The sequence below is a fragment of the Plectrocnemia conspersa genome, unplaced genomic scaffold, assembly GCF_051122295.1.
Source record: "Plectrocnemia conspersa isolate PC_06_02 unplaced genomic scaffold, ASM5112229v1 ptg000010l, whole genome shotgun sequence".
Taxonomy (NCBI): domain Eukaryota; kingdom Metazoa; phylum Arthropoda; class Insecta; order Trichoptera; family Polycentropodidae; genus Plectrocnemia; species Plectrocnemia conspersa.
In genome coordinates, this window is record NW_028277174.1 from 23,272,317 (window position 1) to 23,295,130 (window position 22,814).

Genomic DNA, 22,814 nt, shown 5'->3' on the forward strand with positions numbered 1-22,814 from the left:
GATACTAACCAGAAGTGTTTATATCGACATGTCGATTTCTAGGTAATGTTGAAGATGGAGTAGGCACTGGACTTGGTCCTGAAAGTCCAATTCCACTTCTAGTGCCTAATTCCAATAATTGTCTCATTCTTCTAGCTGACGGAGATCCCATCATTCCTATTATAAAATAAACACATATCAATCATATTTATTCATTATAAATGTCATATATTTAATAAACATCTATTTTATATACATAATACATTCCTTTATAAAAAATCATAGTTGAACTTTTATTTAATTTAAATATTTATTATTATTTTAGTGGTAGTAAAAGATCAGTATTAGTAAGATAGTAAAAAGTCCCAAGGAGCATTTGTCACCATTCGTAATAAGATAAGCTCGGAATAGTTTATTCCGTTAGGTCTAGACTGGTAACGCAGAGGCCACGGGTTCGGGCCCCGGCAGTACACTCGAATTTTTCGAATAACATATATTAATTGTAAATTATAGAATACATAATAATTTATATTTAATTAAGTTGTAATGCATAGGGTTTAAGCATGTCAAGTTAAAAAATATGTATTGTTGGATTTATAATAAGTTTTCTCTAATTTATGAGGATAAAACTCCAAACGGGTCGGATGATCGATTTGTATAAAGTCAATTTATTTTTAGTATTTACTCTGATACCAATCAAGCTTTCTTAATAACTGTTGATGAAAGCAGATATGTTATAGATATCTGTGATTTGAATTTTGGTATATCTAAAAAAATAATATTTATTGATAGTTTTGTAAAATATGTTTAATAATATCATTAGTACGAATGAAAGATATTAACTTCCAATAAAAACTTTCGAGCTTAATTACAGATACAGTTAATGCTATAAGTTAAACTAAAATATTATAGTTTTAGAGGCACGTAATAAAACTAATTAAATCTATCGTGAGATTTTAATTCATAAGCAATTAACTTGATTTCTTAGTTATACCGCAAATTTGAATAAAAATATCCCACATAGCACCAAAATTTTCTGGTTATTCTATTAAAAAGTTTTAAATTTTTTTTATATGCAATTATAATGATTTTAAAAATTAAAAAAACGATAAAGAGACAAATATTTAAACAAAGCTCCTTTGTGGTTAAAATATAAATTTTAGATAATTAAAGATAAACACTAGATAAAAACGAAACATTGCTTAAAAGATTTAACAATTATTAATTTACCATTTAATTTTAATATTGATAATGCGTATGTACAAGTATAAATAATTTATAACATATTTTTCAGGTGATCGTTTACTGACAATACTACAATTATCTTGTCGAATATTTATTTATTTACTATAAATCTTTTGTTGCAACATTACAGGCGTTAGCTCAATGTGATATAACGGGGTAAATACAATTAACAACTACTAAGTAAGGAATGGGACACCAGACTGAAATCAAAGTCTGTAAATCAGTGACATATATTTTAGTATTAATTAACTATTATTACAGCTTGTAAACAATATTTGTCACTATACACAACTTAATTTAATTATTGATCACGATATTCATCAGTGAGATTAGGAAAATATAAGAAAACATAATCTGTGTTTATTGATCTGGATTATAAATATAGAATAATCACTAATTCTGATCTCGCAGACAGGATATAAATTATTTTATAAAATTTTATTAATTTATTTAGCTTAATATTGCTAATTTTTACCTGTGAAAAACTTGGGTTCATATGGGATATGTGATAGACTTGTCTATCTTATGCAATATTCGAAAGTTCATATATTTTCTATCATAAAATGAATTACAAAGACACCTGACTTAGAGCATTATAAAAACAAGCAGCTAAAATATCATTATAGTTTTATAATACCTGATGATATATGTTGAGTGGAAAGTGATCTTGCGGGTATCGTAGGATGTGTTGTAGTTCTACTTGTAAAGTTTCTATCTAATGTTCCCGTCAACGCAGATCTTCCACCTCCGTAAATACCATACGACGAACTAAACTGTGCTGCATTTTCGGCCTGTGAATATCAAACAAATATAATTAAGCTCTGTTTTATTATATCATAATATAATATGTGTTGTATATTGACGTTTTTAAGAGCGTCGTGAATATTTTCTGCACTGTATGTGAATCTCGCTGCTCTGTGCTGGTTGAGTACATCTCTGCTCGCTCGTATTTGCTCGTATATGGCACTTGTAGAAGGAGTGCGGGACAACCACGACCGATATTCATCTGAAGTAAGCACAAATGATGATCGTACATGATTTAATATAGGTCTAAATTAAATCAATTTTTTTATTTGAAGCTGACACTCATATATTGTATGATAGATAACATACCTCTTCCTCTACCACTAAGATGAGGCATTTCAGGCGCTGATAAGTTTCCGTCTGCATCATCGAGTAATAAAGACGGTATTCCGGACCTATCTAACGTCCCAAATCGTTTTCCCATTGTAATCCTACTGCTGTAAATAAAAACATTTATCAAAAAATATATAAATACTGTGCAAGTCAAAATTCGACTCACTTAGTGGAAGCTCTTGAATCTCTTGGAAGAGAATTAAACTTATTGGCCAAATCAGTACCAGTTATAGTATTTGTGCGTGATATTGAATTTATCGCCGATGCAGGTTGATTCCTAAAATAATTTGTTCATAAGTATATACATAATAGAAGCACTGTATCAACAATGCACATACCTATTGTAATAGTAATAGTTGGATCTGGAACCACATGTCGCTTCCGTATCCGAAGAATAATCTAAGCTTCTGTTCCTTCTATTTAATGTATTTTGAGCCGATATGGCAGATGAAGGTATGTATTTATTACTGATACCTCTAGAGTCCGGCCCAGTTGTTGCATATCTTTGATTATATCGTGATAACGTGGAACCTAGAATTCAATTTCAATTATTATCTATGTACATATGATAATAAATCAACACTAACCTGATTTTAAACTAGATCTTAAAAGAGTATGTCTTCCAGCTGGAGATATTGACGTATAATCAGAATATTCAACCCTTGGTAAGTGTTGATCTGATCCTGATCTTGGCATTATGCGTTGATTTTGAGAAAACCTGAAACGTCAGCTCGTATAATATAAATCAAGAATCAATAGAATCAATAAAATCTTACCTAGATGATGATATGGGTTGACCGCCAGTTGATAATCTTCGGCTTCCTTGGGGTGGCATCACTGGTCCAGTGTAAAATGAATGCACCTTTTCCGCAAGACTTTCTAACGTTTTAGGATAGCCACGATCGTATCCTTGGAAATGTTGTACACTAGCTGATTTTGGTTGTTCTGTGATCACGGGAGGCGGGGGTTGATAGCTGAAATATTGAAAATGTTAAAAACTCATTCATGTTGTATGCTCCGATTGAGTAACAAACCTCCAATGATTCGACGGAGTCTCAGACGGCGGTCTACTATTATAATACAGATCTAGACCCGAGGATTGATCGGGGGAGTAGCTCGTCAGACCTAGCCCCAATCTTGAACGCGATTCAGTCATTTCTCTACCGTCACCCGTGTGCCTCTGCCTCAAGCTTCCAGTGTCTCTACTGTTTGGATGTCCGTGATCCATTTCATCCATCATATCTTCGTCTCTCAACTCTCTCTTGATCACGACGACCGGCGGTGGCTTATGTTCCGTTCGAGGAGGCAAACTTGGTGATCCGGAGCCTTTGTTACCTTTACGCTGTCTTATCGCTAAGACCAAGCGTCTAGGAATGGACATGATGATGACGACATCGTCCAAAGACATGTGCGTCACATCCACGAGATTCACAGCTAAGATCTCATCCCCGACCTTGAGGCAGCCGCTATTATAGACGGCTGACTCCAAGGCTATTCTGGAGATGAAGACTCCATCGCTGCGGTCCATTCCATTTCCTTCCCTAATGTATAGCCCGAGCGTCTGCCCGGGCCTTTTCACTATCTCCACGAGCTGAACTGTGTGCTTGGCATCCTGAAATAAATGTAGAATATATATGCATATACATATACAACTTGATCAATATAGAACTTTTTATATGAATACCTGGAGCATGAAAAATCGTTTGGCAGCTTCATTTGCAGACCTTCCGACTTGTCTTGGCTCTAAGATGCGAACTATCATCTCACCACGCCTTTCCACAGCCTTAAATTGTTTAAAGATTATTTTAATATGCAAATGTGTTTCGTAATAGACGTATAAAGTGTCATACTGTAGTGTAGAGTACCTCTAAAGCAGCTGCGGTCGTTGCATCGTGGTCATTCTCAACCGTTTCTATCTGTCTAAATATTTCCGAGCTAATTCCAGAGACCTGAGAAAAAGTGTAATTAGTGTTTTATAAACATATTGAAAAATAACATATCAATGAATTATCATTATAATTTACGAAAAATATTTTTTTTAAATAAAAAAAGTAAAGAAAAAACATATATGATTTTATGGTTTGTAATATACATTAAAAGAATTTAGTTTTCACGCGCTCGCTCCATCGCAACTTTTCGTCCAATGTTGTTTCGTCTAAAGGCACTTGGATCGTCTATTTGTACAATTGATATGTTGAGATTTGATACGGCGCATTTTGTTTGATCTTTTGTCAATAGATCATTACAGTTCTTTCGTACATGTTATTGTGTAGTTTGCTATCTCTGTTGTTTCATTTATTTATTAAATCTTCCGTTGTAACCTAACAGGCGTAAGCCAGATGTGTTACAACGGGGTAAATCTGTACCAACTGAGTATGTCTGTCTGCTGTGGTACCTCACGACAGTGAGGTACCTAAAATATATATTTTTTAGATGGATATTACCCCCTCGAGTTGAAAAAGATAAATTAAAATAGTTTTTTAAGCATTTTTTTTGAGAATATGAGTTACTGTAATAATAAATTTTTCTCTTCAAGCTTTTGCAGAATTATATTGTTGCATTTTATGAATAGTATTTGGTTTATTTGTTCATTAGTTTAGATTTTTAGAGCAATTTAATTTAGAGCAAGAACTCTTAATTAAATGGATAACAATGTGCTCCATTGCACAGAAATAGTTTCCGATTGTTGTGTGCTATTTCAAGAGGACTACATATTTCAGCAATATATAAAAAACATATGCAATAAAGCCTTTAAGATCTTGGGATTTGTACGGCGATACGCGCAATCGATTGAGAAGCTCAAGGGAACTGTGCACCTTGTATAACCTAGTGCGCAGCATCTTAGAGCATATTTCTCTGATTTGGTTACTGAATAATGCAGCCGATTCACTTTTAATAAAAAAAGGTCAAAAAAGTGTTTCTCAGATTACACAAGAAAATATGTATTATTGGAGGTGTAGGGTTCTCAGTTATTCGTAGTATCCAACTATTCGAATATTGAATAAAAAATGGATAAAGTATTCGAATATTTGAATATATTCGTGATTTTCTTCTCGACTTTTACCGATATTAATTATCCAACCAATTAATTGATTATTTATTTATTTATTAAAAAAACATATTTTAACTAACCATTAACTACTTTAATAATCGTTAAACTTTTTGTATTTTATAAAATATGCATAACACAATGCTATGCGAATTACTGATCAGTGAGGGGGCAAAAGGAAAACGCTTAATTTATTATTACATACTTTTTGATCAGGGACGTCATTTCATCTTTTTAAAATTACCAGAATTAGCATCAGATGTGATTGAATTAATTCAGAAAAAAATATGGAACATTCCAAATACATCATTTTATCGAATTTATTGTATATACAATAGCTAATAATGTATAGAACGAATTTTATATACATAAAGAGCAGATCCGTATCGGGGTTTGTTTTGTGCGAATTTGCATATAAATAAATAATTCGCGATCAAATGATTAAACTTATTAAAATAGTCTCTGCGTCTTGTAACAACTAACACAAATACGTAAAATGAACTTCACAAAAATTTGCGACGCATACTTGCTTTGGAGATAAGCGATAAATGATTATAAAAGGTGGGTCTTTCCAACATTTTGTTTCGTTAAACGAACAAGTTCTGTGAATTTCGGTCATAGTAGATACGCCGATAAACATTATATTTGGAAATGTTTTTTTAAGGCGTAAAAACATTTTTGTTGTTCAGAAGGAGCGTCTCATTATCTTGCATTTCGCATAAATAATCATAAATTTTAGAGCGGCACTAGTTACATGGGTATGTTGAGAGAAGATACGACTACCTATGTTGCTCGAGAATACAAATTGTTTCATTCTAAATTTTATTTGAGGTAGTATCAACGAATATTCGATCAATTTTCCTAATATTCATATAAGCAAATAATTCGAATAATCGAATATTTAAATATTCGATTAAGAACCATGGAGTCGCATAGACGAGTGTACTTGCAAAAGCACTTCTTTAAGCTGCTGGTAAGGAATACACATAATCCTGAGATTATAGAAGAACTTCGTTTTTGTGTGCGACAAAAGTACTAGCGCTTGTCTTTAAGACCGCATGCAAAAACACGAGTATTGGACAACTCTCAAATTATCACAGCTATTAAACTTTTTATCAATCTGTCGGATAATATTTCTTTGTCTTCATCCAAGCACACTGGACGCATTGTGATAAGTAAATAATTAAATATGTAATTGGTTTAAAGCTGTTCTAGCTTGCACATGTATATATGTAAATAAAATTCAATAAATATTAAAATATGTGCACTATTCTAAATAAATTATTCCAGCACTTTGTATTTAATGCTGAAAATATTTAAATGACTTGAGTGCTGATGTTCTTGATATGGGACGTAATCGCGACTCTCTAGGGCAGAGATTCTTAAACTATAGTACAGAGACGGTACGAGGGCGAGGCGATCGAAGCACTTATCTCAGATGAACGATGGAACGGGCGCTGAATTGGTAGTCAGTGAATTGAAAAATTATGAAAAAATACTACATTGACCTCTGATAAGGTGAATATAAGTCGTACAAGCTATGTAGTATGTTCCTTGTGTGGCTCACAACCCTAAAATGATTTATAAAAATGCTGCTTATTTTAATGCGAGCATGATTATATTTTTCGGAATAGTTCAGAGAATCTATACGTTTTTTTATGAATTTGGCGACTATTGGGATAAATTTAATATCTGTATTAAAAACATCTTTGAAAGCGCGATATCAGAACTAGATCATTGCATGGACGTTTATTAAAATATGTACATATTTGGGCTAACTTTTTATTGCAAAGAAACTCTTAAATATACCCATTGTTGCTGAATAGATTAAATATTAAAATAACGATTCAGGAAACATTTTGTCCAAAATTTCAGAGTATCCTTGTAGTACTTTCTTGCAATGCTTTTACTTTACCTAACAAAGCTTAAGCTAAACGGAGCGTCAATAAACATAAAGCGTGGTCATAACAACTCTTGAAAGATCAACTTTTCAGAAACTCGTAATCTAAATAGTGACGCAGAAAGATAATCTCTGTATCGCATAAACATGATTAATTCAGTAAAATGAAAAAAATGTAATCTGAAAAATATCTCGTTTCAACGCAGAATCGAAAGAAGATAGCAGCAAAGCGATCCCCTCGATTGAGTAATGCCCCGTCAATCCCAGACTCCATTCGATTCGATTCCGTCCATAAAATTGGCTTCGGTGAAAACAAACACTACCACCCCCGGCTTCTTTGTTCTGTTTCCAGTCCCATCCCCCGAGCTAACCACGGACAAGTTTGTTGATCGCCACTCGGATTTATTTAGCGCGGATCACTGACACACTAACGCCTTCCGGCACTCGCTTTCTCAAGGATAGTGTGACTATATCACGCGATGGGCGATTTTACGCTTTAAACTTTTCGGTTGAAAATTACCTTTCGGAAATCACTCTGGATAACCATGGGCGGTTGATCTTTGAGACGGGCGGGCGGGGGCGCACGCCCTGGGGACGCCGTGAGGTCCGGTACACTGCGCCCATTTTCCTGCGGACAAAACGAAGAAAACAAAACGTTAATATATTGCTAAAAGTTGCGCGAAGTTAATATAAAGAGAAGGTGGGAGACAAAGAAATATAGGGGAGTAAGGATAAGTTTGTTATGCGAAACATCCTGCTGCAGCGCTCGGTTTATGTAATATTCGAGCATGCTTCTCTACTGCTGTATTGATTTTCGATTATGAATATTATATTTGTGTTTGTACAGGGTGTTGAAAAAATGGGTCGAAAATATAATGATGATGGGGCTATGATGAGAGAAGAAAATTTATTCAGATCTCACCACCTGTTGTTTTTTCAAGCAATTTAAAAATATTTTTTCATCTTGTATATTATACCTTCTTCTTTTATATCACAAGAAGGTGGTATAAAGTAATGGATTATAGCGTAGCGGTTCCTTTTTACCTTTATGCGAAGAATAATGAATTTGGAGAAATTTAGAGTAGCGTTTTCATTGCAGAGTGACTAGCAATATCACCAATTTAGGACGCATAATATTAATGTATACCATTCCCATTTTAGACTCCCACATTTTACTGACACATAAGCATTTATAATCTCACGCTACCCACCGTAAAAATATTACAATGATTCCATATTTTAAGAACAAGTATAAATTTAAAGCACGTCCACTCGTTCTTCAATCATTTTTGTATCGCATCTTCAGCTTCCTTATGTGTGTATTAAGTAAAATATTAGTGTTCTATATTCACATAAAAGCTCTATCCAATCCAATTCTTGTTCACCTAAAAGGCCATACGAGAAACCACTATGATACTAATATAATCCATTTTCTCACTATTTCGCCTGAAATAGGCGATGCATCATAAAGATATGACTTTTTAAAATCAAATAAAATCAATCACAATAGCTCTACAGTAAAACCTCGATATAGCGGGTGTCCATTAAAGACGACAGTCCGTTATATGAAAGTAGATTTTCCATGTTTTTTTAGAAATAAAATAAACGGCACACTGCAATGTCAGTGAAATTTCTATAAATAGATTGAAAATATTATCTGATTTTAAGTAATGATGAAGTAGGTTTAAAATATATATCATAAAAAATATTTAATAACTACTCTTGTTTGTCTTTTGTCTGTGAGCGTGATATAATTTTAATATATAAATTTGCTTATCGTAAAAACACGTGAAAGGGCTCACCCGTCCCAATATATTGTTGACAGCCAAAAAGGTGTTTCTAATATGAGTCAAAGGATTAACAGAAACTTTATGAAGTGCCGATCATTGTCAACTCTCGCGGATTATAATCTTGAAAGCAATATAAAATTTTGAGTGAAAAGTTCATATTATTTTATTTATGAAGCAAAATATGCTCTTTTCATATTTCCAAAAGTGAAGAATAAATATATATTGTTACTTATAAATTGATAATAAATATTTAATCAAATAATTTATTATGTGTAATTGATATCATTGGAGTATTAAAAAATCTGTTCACATCTCTTGCTAGAGAGCTATCCATCAACCGATGGATAATAAGCGATAATAAATTATTGACGGTAAATAATAACAATGCCGTTTTTTGTGTACGACCGTCTCCTGAGTATGCCGTGTGTATTTTAAGCAAACACTCCCATTTTATTTTGTTAAACGGCAAATGTTTGAGAATGCCGAAATGAAATGTGTCATAAAACTATCGGATTGTTAAATAGGGATTTCCTGTCTCATTTCAATACACCGCTCTCACTACACGCTTAATCTTTATATGAGTTTTGCAAAATAGTATCTTGAAATTTGTGTGAAAAATATATTTCACATGAAGAGATCAAGTATTATATTCAGTGGCGTAGCTAGGTTATGTGCCGCCTAGGGCGATCCTTAAAATTGCTACCACCCCACCCCCCCATACATTTTTTGCAGGGTCATAAAATCAGCATTTCTTAAAATAATAAATTGGTTATTATTAAGCTCTTGTTATTCGTGGATTTATATATGTTTTAGTGCATTCAGGGTTAAGAACCACACTAGACGATCCCATCGCGAATATGCCGCCCCCAAGCAAGAGCCGCCCGGAGCGTCCCGCCCCCTCCGCCCCCCCATAGCTACGCCACTGATTATATTGTAATAAAATAACCGGATACTAAGGTACCTGGTTCTAATAAAAACGTGCGAGTAACTGGGTACACAGGTCGGAAGACCTGGGATGCCTTATCATACGCAGAACATTGTTTATGAGCTTCGGCACTTGTGTTTAAATATTTATAACATTAACAGGATATTTTTAATAATTTTCTCATATGACCGGATATTTTGTCCGTTTTATACAGATTTTACTGTATAGTTAAAAATTAAATAAGACAAGACTGAATATATTGAGACGTTGAATGAAATACACTTGTCGTTTTACGTAGTTTTAGTTGTTCGACTACTTTATGTTTCAACATCTTAATCGAATTAGATCTGGAGCGAATTCCGCAATTACATACCTATTGCGTTACTACGTTACTACGAAACACAATCCATTGCCACGAAATGTTTCGAATTCCAAACGGTCGGCGTACGGAATGCGATACGAAATAGCAATAATAATATATTTTTCACCACTACCCGATAGGCAAGAGTTACAATATATTTATTTACCGTGCAAATAAAACGGCGCAATGCTATAAAATATGTAAGCAACGATTGGGTAATAGCTTCATTAATCGTTTCTCTGGAAAAAGGGTTGTAATTCGCCCTTTTCGATCAATATTTGTAATAACGCATTCAAAAGTAGTAGCCGGAATTGCTATCGCTCGCATCTACATACGGTTAATGTATGTCTTTCGGAAATTTAAGGTCCGTATTTTTGCGATAGTCATCTTTAATTATTATTATTTATATACATTTATTGTAAGCGTTATTAATTTTGAAATACGCAATACAAATATTAATGTACAATACATAAAAAAATAGCGATACATTTACTAAAAATTAAACGAACATTGGCAATGTCATTACTACCTACGATTAATATCACTAACTATGAGTTATTAAAGCATCAACACGATAAAATGAAAGATTGATATATGTTAATTACTTTATATGCATAAATTTAGTAAAAGCAGTAGCTAATTTAAATTATTAAAGTCTCGTGAAATTAAGTGTTTAATGTTATTACACTATTATTATCATGCGTATAATTTACCGGAATGATTTTATATAGAGAAAATAATGGTATCAATGATTTTTCTACTTCAAAACTAATTTTATTAGGTGCAAAACTTGTGGGGAATCACTGAGCATTTATTGCAAATACGCATTACCGATGAGAAACGGACTTGTAGCATATACACGTGTTAAAAGCGCAATAAACAAGATAAATAGAATTGTTGTGCCGACAATCAGATATTACAAACACAACATAATGTATGCAAGTAAGATTGCCGTGAAATCTGTTTACAATCTTGTTGAATTTCCACCTGTTTAAACCTTAACAGTGATGCAACGATTTGATATAAATAAATATATTATATTTCACCCTCAAATGCACACGTCAAAAGTAGATAAGTGAAATGATCTTCTCTATACTTATTAGGCAGTTAAAAGCGCATACATAGCGCAAATAATTACTTTCCATTCGGAATTGACAGTACCCTCCAATAATAACTTACTACCAGTGAATCGCGATTTAAGACACACGACTGAAACTTAAAAGAGCAAGTTATTAACCGCTTCCCTCTTCATGTCAACCTTGATCTAGCTACGACGTCTTAAGTCCAGAGTTTAACTCAATCTTCGGAGACTAATAAATTTACTCAAATTTAAATTACGAAACACATGAAGAGATTGGATGTACTGATAAAATAATAGTAGAGCTCTAGTTATATGTAATATGAACTGAATCGCTGAAATAATTGCTGTGGCCCATTTTCAATTTTGATTGCATTTAGTTTTATTAACACATTTAAAAATAGTTCTGCTCTAAAAGGGTTAAACATAACCGAGTTACATAATCAAAGGAAATAATAATGAAATAATTCCGATCTACCAGTCAATAAATCATACGGATTTACGTAAAAAATCCCATAACCCATTTATACCAAAGCTCAGCATTTTCCTTCCATAAAAAAAACATTTCCACAATTTTTTCGTCGTCCACGAGGAGATAGGTCGCGAGTGCTAGGCTTTTCTAATTTGGAGGCGAAAGCTCGCGAACGCCACTCACGTGCCAAAAGTCGAATTTCGGGCCGAGATAGGCTGACCATAATTCCCCGAGACAAAAACAAGACAGGACGGTGAGAGCAAAAGAAGGAGCTAGCAAGGTCTAAATTCAACCTCTTTCCTTAATGATTTTTTTATTATCTACTAAGAACAAAAATTCTGAAGAGGGATTAAAAATGCATTATTTTAATAATTTGGTCTCACAGTTTTTTAATTCAAAGAAATTACTTATAATACTTATGAATGGCTTTAATAAATTGTATTTATATATTTCTTAATTTATTATTTTATTTTATTAATTTATTTAGCTTAATAGCTAATCTTTACATCTAACAAATTTAGTAAACATATATAAAAATATATAAAAAATACATAACAGAAAGAAAAAATATACAATAATAAAGACTTAATATTATAATATTTTATTTCTATATGTACGAAGGTGTTTTTTTATTCCATTTATAAAACCCGTTATATTTTTGCTGTTTCGGATTTCTCTTGGAAGACTATTATATAAATTAAAACCTCCGTACATAATTCCCCTAGCCGTACTCGTTTTCTTATACTTAATTATCTTTAAATTTTCTCTATTTCTAGTATTATATTTATGTACATCTTTATTTCTTATTAAATACTTATTAAAATAGTGTGGTAACATATTATTTTCTAACTTATATATAAATACTAAAACATTCATACTCAATATTTCTTGAACATTCAACCATTCTAATCTATCAATCATACTTTTACAATTAGTTAATCTAATGAATATATTATTTTGATAATATTGTAAAACGTGATCGATAATAATGCAACACAATAAAAAATAACCCGTTGATGCATTCTTATTATTATTATTTAAGAAGTAAAAATATATATTACATAAAAGTATTTATTTATTGCGAAGACGCATTGACCGCGAAAAATGGACTTGTCGCATAAACACTAAAAGCGCAATTAACAAAAATGCTATTTTTATTTTCGACTCGCTGACAAGTGCAATTAGACAAAAAATACTTATACTATAAACTCAACTATAACTACCATAAAAAAACATATAGTATGCTTATGCAAATGTTGATGCAATAAATATGTATTTATTTAACGATTTTTTTTATATTGAAATGCTTTATACATTCAACAGAGAAAAACTAAAAAAAAAATAATGTTATTAAAAAAATAAGAGCAGCAAGTAAGATTTAAAAAATGACAAATTTAAAATATTTATTACATACAATATGTAACCTATTTATAAAAATAATATTTCACGATAAAACAAATTGAAAATTTAAGTAAAATACAGGAATAAATTAAAAATCTAATGGTTTTAAGAGATCTGGATAATCTGTTAGATTATTTATAATTTAGCAACTTCATTATAATGATAATAATTTCAGCTAGTTATGATATTTTTTTATACATTTTAAAATTATTTTTGGCTTTTGATAAAGCGTCTAATGAGTTTTAAGAGTAATCTTCTAATTATTTGTAATGATTATCGTGAATTTATTATGTTTTTAACTCACAAAGTTTTTTAGCGTTTTTGTAACTGACATTTAAAAAAAAAAACGTTTAAATAAATATAACTACTGACTTAATTCTCAGAAAAAAAATTCCGATGTAGATTTAATTTGTCGAGAATATAGTAATAATTATTTTAAGTTGATAGTTGAGCACAAAAATTGCATTTTTAAAATTATATTGATATAAACGTATTCGAATCCACGAATTCAAAGCGTATGACGACTTTTTAATGGTACGCAAGTTTAAAAAATAAAATTTAACATTTTAATAGCATTGTTTGTAATAGATGTTACGGTGAATGTGTATCACCAGCTAAATTATATTTTTTCACTAGTGAAATAATTTATTTTCACTGTATAAATAGACATTTACTGTATATATAGCACCTGCCAGATAAAATGTATTTTCACTGGTAAAATTATATTATATATCTACCGGTGAATATGTATTCCGATATGATATCACTGAAATGCCATATTTTAAAAAATATTTTCGGTATAGTTCGAGACTGTTTTTTTTAGATTTTTTGAAGGATACCCCTTTAATTTTTGATGAGGCTGGGGGGGGGGGTTGCCAAAGTTGGCCAGCTAGCCGTCATTTTTTATTATTAAGATTCATAGTACTTCATTAAATTCCATTAATTTTTATCACTTAAATTAAAGAGAGGAGGGGGGCAAAATGTTTTGCCCCCCCCCCCCTATTTTAAATTAGTGATTAGTTCAACTCTTCTGGATTCGCGAATATATGACAAAACGTTATTATGCATACCGTTCAAAACTGCGGTCAGCCTAGACCAAGAGGGAGTGTCAGTGAGAGAGATGTGGCGTAGTCCTTCCACCGGAGAAGGCGTCCTCTCCTCTCTACTTGACACATCCATTTTCTGATTATACAAGAGCGGCGACGAGCGTGACAAACTCAAAACGTGTCAGGGACGACAATTATCGGGACCCGCCCGGCGCGCATCATTAATTCACGAGCCGCCACTGGAAACTCGATTCGTTACTACACACACGAGATTCGAGTGGAGGAACGCCCATACACGTACCGGCTGCCGAGCTGTGACGCTTTTCCAGTGACGGGAGTTTCGGCGCGTTAATATTTCACTCGGTGTTTACTAGTTGTCGAGAGGCCACTCAAAACGTGATGGGGGTCGACGGGGGCGCGCGAATTCAAAAGTTTATGAAGCGCCGCGGTGGGCTTAATTGGCGCCCGCACTGGGCAATTCGCCGGAATGGCGTTTAAATTGCGCAACCCTTATTATGTGTGTAATGAAAGTGTTTTGGGTGTCAATTTTTTTGTTACGGTCAAGGCTATGCGAGATTTAATGGGATCGTTTGTCGACGATGAACGATTTGGTTAATTGGTTGCCGGATTTGATAAAAAAATTGTCTTTTACATTGAAATTGGTTATCTATGAAACGCATAGAATATGAACGGCAAACTCATTAAAAACATGTTTCAACATAATTGACTAGAGCGTTTGAGAAATTAAGAGCAAATTAGCATTAACCTTAATACATTCCGTTCTGATTTTTTCGCAGAATTTTTAATGTATATGTCTTGATAAAGGTGACATTTTTTCAAGCTACAAAAATAATTTAAAATGTATATATTGCCATCTTTTGATAAACATTAAAATCATTACTATGTTTGCACGATATTTTTACTATTTTAAGTTACATTTTTAACTCTTAAAAACAAGTGAACGAAGTTTCGCTGTCACGCGAAAACGCATGAACCGTTTCGGCTAACTGCGATGTTATTTTTTTCTTTCATATATTACATGTTAAGAATGTATAAAACAGGGGTCCGAGTACGGAGTAAATTACCCCAAATATAGTAAACTAGTATATAAATAAAAATTATCTCACCTTTCTCCAAGAAAATGAATGATTTCGTAAAACAAGTATCGATTCAAAAAATCGCCGTTAAAGAGATTTTTCTATAATCGGTTTAATAATTTTAAATGCTAATATAAATATATTTTACACGTTTTGTATTAATTCTCTTGTTAAATATATTGATAATTGATTCAATGATAGCGCAAAATATTTGAAAATTTTTCGTCATTCTGACACAAGGTTTTAATTGAGACTGTATCTTGGTTACGTGTTTATTGAATCATGTAAAAATATCAATACCTCCCACGCAACGAAATCGTTTCTAACGGTTCGTCTTTAAAAGAAAAATTTGTTAGAAACATACCAATAAAAACTAGCAATTGAACAATATTATCGATATCCATCGATTCTTGCAATTGTAAGAAAAATATAATACACTGATTAATAAAATATATATAATATAAATAATAATAATATATTTATATCATGAGGCGTTCATCTGCATTTCTTGCTCATTTTTGTATTTCGAGATTTTTGTACATCTTGAATGTCTCTTTTTATTTCGCTTTTGTTTATGCTTTTAAGCAGTGAAGCCACGAATTCACTTAAGGTTTCAATAACAAATAAAGAAGTGATTGTTGCAGCCTTAGATTGCTCTATTAAATATGAAAACATCTCTTGCTGCGTAATTAATCCAGATTTTAGTTCTTGCAACCACTTGTTAAAATTTCCTTTCTTATGTATTGCGACGGAAACGGTACATATCAAACAGTAATATTTCTCTACGCACTAAACTATACATTCTAAACTGCACAAAATATTATTGTTATTTTACCCTTTGGTTAATAATTGCTGTGTGACTGTCTGGACCGTTTCTCTTTTAAAGCATGAACATAAAGGTTTCCGAACTTTTAAAAAACTACACAAATTTAAAATATCTTCGAACTTTTTTTTATTAATCGAACATTTAATGTTTTTCATTTATTTAAAAAAAATAATATCAATTAAATAACCGCCTCTGGAAATCATTATATACGATAAATATATCATTATAAATAGTAGCTGTATCTCGATATTGAAATAAAATTCTTAAATGTTTTTCTTCGTAAATTTAAGTTATTTAAGCTAAGTATATTTGACAATTTTTGTAGTCAATCATTATAATATTTAATAAATGTTTTTTAAAAGTTTTTGTCAGTTATTTGATATTAATTTTTTTTGTTAATTCAACTATAGGGATAATTTGTGTCGATGTGGAGTGGAAAGGAGATTTGTTTGCGGGCGCATAAAAGTTTCGTCTTAAGGGTAATATCGTTCTATACAAATATATTTTGGGGTAATAATTAAGAAAGTTTCCTAGCCCCTGGCATAAAAGCATGAGTCTGACACAGTGTATATATTGAGCAAGCATATTTCTTATGCTATAAATATTTAGAGGTTTATTCGGAAATTAACTTTTTACCATGTTATTTTTAGCAATTCAAATATAAAATTAAGGTGAGTTCGTCCTTAATATTCTACACTCTTTATATGATATACATATATCAAAAATATATATACATAAAGATCAGAAGCAACGAATTAGCTCTCTTATTTTAATTTTGTGAGAAAATTATCAATTAAGAAATATAAAATTTGTATTAAATAAAGTTAGTCACGCTTCATTTTTATAAAAAAACGTCCACAATATGCTTAAATATTTTGAATCATACTTTTTAAATCATTGTCAATTTGTTTAATATGGGAAACACAAGTCATCTGAATACATTGCTACATTTGGAACTCCTCAAATATCTGTTTGTTAATAATATTAATAAAGTTATTCGTAAGATCAAATCCCTACTTTTCGTTAACGATCCTAATGTATATCTTAAAATAGATTCCACTGGGAAATGTATAAAACTTATCTTATTTATGTGTGTGGGAATTCGCTAATAGTAGCAAATAATTTCATTCCATGATATATTGTAAAGCAAAAACCATTTAATTTGTTGACATAACAATGTATTTAATCGCACACAAATAGTAACCGGTATGAGTGTCCTATTTTAAGAAAAAATACAGATTAAAATAAAGCCTTAAATATGTTAGAGCTCGAAGGCACTGTGTGCCTTGTATAATCACATAGTATGCAGTACCCTCGAGCATGCTACTCTGGTTTGGTTGACAAATAATGATGCCGACTTACTTTTAATTGGAAAGGTTTTTTAGATTTTTATTTACCACAAAATGATATTATTTCTTTGAGTCGTATCGATAAGAGTGCTTAGTAAAACATTTTTTTAAGCAGCTGCTAATATAGATACATAATCCAGATATTCTGGGAAAACTTCGTTTTTGCGTGCCATCTAAATACTGGTGCTTGTGTTCTTGAGTATTGTTTAAAGTACTATAGTATACTATATTTTTAATTAGTCACCTGTAAGCTATACCACATTCACGTACACAGTTTATAGTAAGTTAGGTTGAGTTAGGTTAGGTTAGGTTATGTTCTAACTTTGTAATATTTTTGTGTTATAGTTAAAAAATGTACTACTTTTAAATGTCGATATATTTATTTTTATGTTCAAACGTAAGAATATTCTTTTGTTTAAAAATATGTAATTTTTAAATCCATTATAAGCAAAATTAGACAGCAGAATGTATCGCGCGGATAAAAGTGAACGTGATAAAATAATAGCTATATATAAAAATAAAAAGTATATTTAATAGATTTTTACATATTTTACAGAAATTTTTATTATTATATAATAAAATATTTATTTCTATAACACATATTCTATTTAATTTGACCACAATAATAAATTCGAATAACTATTTTATTAAACCATTAATAAATAAAGAATAAAACTATATTATTTTGAAAGCAGCATGTAAATGAAAAAGTTGCTATAAATTCACTCCTGTATTAATTAAATAAAAATATAATACACTTAAATTATAATTTTAGTATACCGTAAAATAAATTAGTTTCGAACTAATCTGAGACTGAGCGAAATTCAGATATGTTAAGCACAGTAACTTAGTTAATACACGATACAATATAAGCTTCAGATCTGAATTACACAAACACGAAAATTACATACTCAATCTTACAAGCAACTCGCCCACCGAGAAACCATATAAACAAGCAACTACAGCCTTAAAGTTGTAACTACATGACAATATCAACTTCATATTGTACATACACAACACTATATTTCTAAGATCTTCAATTATTTACAGAACGAAAATACACAGCACTGATCTCTATGAAATCTATTTCTCGGTTATACCGGCACGTTTGAACTGGAAGAGGTAATCGATTCTACATTGAATAATGCAGCATTTTAGAATGCCATCTAAAAGTGACTTACTTGTGTATGACGCCCTAACAAATATATATATATATATATATATATGTATATTTAAAAAAAACATATATTCTCTTTGTGAAAAATGTTGACGTACCCTTTACAGAGTTTTAAAGTCTACAAAGGTATTCAAATATGATAAAGGGAGCCGTTTGCCGATTTTCTTTACCGTATAAATTTTTCAAAAGGCTTCGATCCACTGCGGACCTTGGGGTCCCATTAAATTCTGAGCGCAATTCAATCGAAGCACGAGGCTGCTCTCTTCAAATCATATTTGTACGATAGTACGCACACTAAAGGAAATCAGAAATTTTCTTTTCTACTACTTCTTTGGATTGCGAATGATTTTTTGCGCTTTGCGAGCTGCATATAAATTGAATTTACCGAGCTCGTCTGACTTCTTAGAAATTGTGCCAAAAATATGATTTATTTATTAATGTACACAACGTGTTTACTACATAATATTGAAAGTTAAACACAAAAATAAAAATGCAGAATATTAAATATTATTATTATTCTATTAAAAAATGTTTCTTTTCGAGAAAAACGGCAAATCGAGTATTCTCATTTCTATCAAATTTTTACATAGAACCTTTTTTGGTTAAAAATTAAATTCGAATGCTTTACAACCATTGCTTTTTTATACTGCTGTATAAAAAGGGGAAAGTATTTGAATTGCAATTTTTTTACGATTCTTTCAACTACTCTAATCGGCCTTACATTTGCTTTGGTAATATAAAAACTACAAAACCGCTTCGCGTGGGAATAGACAGATTGAAAAAATGTGTGGGGGCTTTCCACAGGGTTACGCGATAAAATTTGCCTGTTGGCGAACATAAATCTTGTTTTTTTCAGTAATCCAGATAAGTCTTTATTTTTATCTTGTTCAAAATATAACAAATGTAAGTAGGTAAAGCATCAATAGCTGTTATTCACATTTTTTTACGATTCGGGTATAAATACGGGAGACCGAAATTTCTTTGTAACTCGTAGATCGATCATAAGAGCTTAAAAAATATATTAATTGAATATAAACATACGAAATACGATGATTATGGAGGTGATGCGTTACTGTATATAGTGTATACTTGAATTAAAAAGTATACTTTATAAGGTATATATAGGTTAAGGCAATTTTCCTTACAGGTACTTGTTTGAGGTCTTATTAATAGGAAATTTTCCGTGAAAATAAATGACGGGTGATATCCACCCATGAATCATATTGAGTCACTTTGAAATATAAAATATTATCTAGTTATTTTTCAAGCTTTCCAAGCGGTAATTTTATTTTTAATGTATGTACACTGTACGTATAATACAAAGAGGCTTAAAATTTAGAAGGATTGCAACATTTTGCCCCATAATCTACCTGATTCGATCATGTTGTATCGAGTTTTACGGCGGCATTCGATTTTTACGACCATTGTAATGCACACACGTAGGTCGTGTAAAGGTCGGTTTACAATACAAACACACATATAGCATGTCCGAATCGAAATGCTTTTACATACTATATACCGTAGGAAAAAGTTCATTTCGAACGATTATCTGGTTCGATCGACACATTCGATTAACCGCCGAACCGGTGACCCCGAACCGAATCGAATAGAGGAATTTCCACCGACCCCGCGAGTTCGACTCCATGAATAATACAGAGAGATAATCGAATTTCCCACCCACCTGCCGCGACATTACAATAGCTTTATAATTGATGTACTATAAATTTCCATAGTTCTCGGGGGATAATTGCGGCAAATTACGTTTTTTCGTGGTGAAGTGTATACGCGGTACGTACATACCCCTCACCATGATTAGGCCTCGAAAAACTTTTTCAAACATTCGTGCTATGTTCAAATTGGAAGCTTTTAAAATGTTCAGTTTTAAGTATTTTATTATAAATATTATCCGTTAAGAAATCAACGAAGAGTATATAAATATAATATGCTTTACTTAAACGATAATTTTATATATTTATTACATATCTATTCACAGCATATACTTCTTTTTGTGTAGTAAAATTCGATTCTACTGCAAGAAATCCTTGGGATATAGAGTACCAGGACTATTATGACAACTGCTCGAAAATAAATCAGCACGAGAGATAAGTTTTTTAAGTCGATGACTAACATCTAACGCCTGAAAAATTTGTAGATTATATCCCACAAAAACCCAAATGTTTTTTTTTTAATTTCTATCGTGTCTGAAAAATCAGAATAAATTATTAATATGATGGATCATCACAAATGAGGTTTTTCTAACTTTTCTTAATATCGGCTAATAACCGCGATGATTAATTAAAATTGAGCTAAATCTAATAAAGATCTAAATATACGTATATTTTAAAATATAATATTAATAGTTTCACGTTTCAATTATTTTAAATTTTTAACTAATTATTTAATACTAGTAAATGTAAATATACACACATATTATTGAAATGAAGAATTAAATTTATGTTTTGTCTATGAAGATTGAAAGTATCAGGTTGTTAGCAAATGTGAAACATATCTCTAGGCTTATGAACGGATCGTTGTCATTCAATGAGTAAACTCGTCAAAACATGCAGTGTTACTTTAAATATCACATTTAAAAAAAAATATTGAAATAACCAGTGGTAAAGTCGGTGAATAAAAACCAAAAGCCCTGAGTTCGAATCTTATATGAAAGTCGTACATATTAGGTATAAAAAATCTTTAATAATCGTGTTATCGCAGTGGGAACGCTCGTTACCGAGCGTTCCCACTGCGACGGCATCGGAACCATTTTCAGCTCATATAGAATATTAAAGACGAACAGATTTTTAGATTAGTAATTTTTTATTCTTCTACTGTATTTTGACAGGCGTTTAGCTCAATGCGTTACAACGGGTTACACAAAATCATCATCTGTTAATGCTTCGCTACTTTCAGCTGCAAGCTTTAAAGTGCTCTAGAGAGTCACGATCGCGTCCCTTATTCATACTCGTCGTAGTTAAGATCATAAATGCTTGAGAACGCTCTTATTGCACGAGCCTGGCAAATACAAAGATGTTTTCGGCGATAATTATGAGGAGCGGGAAAAAAATATATGGGATAGTGCTCATCTATCATACTTTAAATATATGTGCATAGTCATCATGACGCATTGGGGGAACATGTCAAGTTATTAACATGTTTAATGTGTTATGATAGCCAGCAGCTATTTCATTATTTCATTGTTTAATAAGCATTATTACAGCTTATAGTCAGTATAAGGACGACCAAGATATTTTTTGTAAAAAATATTTATTACAATATTAATCTATGAGATTGAGAAGATCTAAGAAAACATTATCTGTATTTAAAAACAATATTGTAATTTGAATAAAAGTATTATAATTGAAAAACACTATTTACAAAAAAATTCGAACCTAAGACTTTTAGTTATAAATTATCGACTTACACCACTGATCCATCTTGGTTATGATATTCAGCTCCATTTTTTATAAATAAATAGTATTAACATGCATAATAACTATGTGCTAACATATACAAATAGCAATAACGTACTTAAAAGACAGTGACAAAAAAATAATAATGATTGTAGTCAGATTCGCTAATTTCATACGTATATTAGTCATACAAATACATTTAGAAATGCATCTGCAACATAGACAAATATAGCTTTAATATAAGAAAGAGTCTGGTGCATTCTTTAGGTAGCAATACTTTAACCATTCGGAGCCAATAGCAAAGAAAAATCGCATTTTAAACACTATCCATTTAATATTTAAAAACACGTTTTTATAAATTGAATATTGTGGAAAGTATATTTACGCCACCGTCAGCTCATATTGGCTTAACTTGCATATAGCTTAGTGTTAGTTTGAATAAGAAACTGCTATAAATAAAATATTTAGTTAATTAAGACTCACGGGTAATGTTGTATTACACAAATAAAAATCCCTAATTCAATTCTACTCAATTCTAAAAAAATCATATTATGTATTGAAATTGGTGACTC

The 22,814-nt window shown here is 31.4% G+C and overlaps 1 protein-coding gene across 7 annotated transcripts in view; it reads right to left on the minus strand.

Annotated features, from left to right (window-relative positions):
• The window catches only part of RhoGAP100F (Rho GTPase activating protein at 100F), a 39,696-nt gene that overhangs the window by 10,090 nt on the left and 6,792 nt on the right, over positions 1–22,814 (minus strand). For all 7 annotated transcript variants that reach the window (XM_088195116.1, XM_088195118.1, XM_088195115.1 and 4 more), the window contains exons 2-13: positions 7,831–7,938; positions 4,227–4,310; positions 4,046–4,144; positions 3,396–3,973; positions 3,138–3,335; positions 2,949–3,079; positions 2,700–2,892; positions 2,528–2,638; positions 2,338–2,465; positions 2,088–2,230; positions 1,862–2,015; positions 10–156 (exon numbers count right to left, since the gene is read on the minus strand). In XM_088195116.1, the coding sequence (XP_088051242.1) occupies positions 10–156; positions 1,862–2,015; positions 2,088–2,230; positions 2,338–2,465; positions 2,528–2,638; positions 2,700–2,892; positions 2,949–3,079; positions 3,138–3,335; positions 3,396–3,973; positions 4,046–4,144; positions 4,227–4,310; positions 7,831–7,938 (2,074 nt within the window). The remainder of the gene's footprint in view (positions 1–9; positions 157–1,861; positions 2,016–2,087; positions 2,231–2,337; positions 2,466–2,527; positions 2,639–2,699; positions 2,893–2,948; positions 3,080–3,137; positions 3,336–3,395; positions 3,974–4,045; positions 4,145–4,226; positions 4,311–7,830; positions 7,939–22,814) is intronic.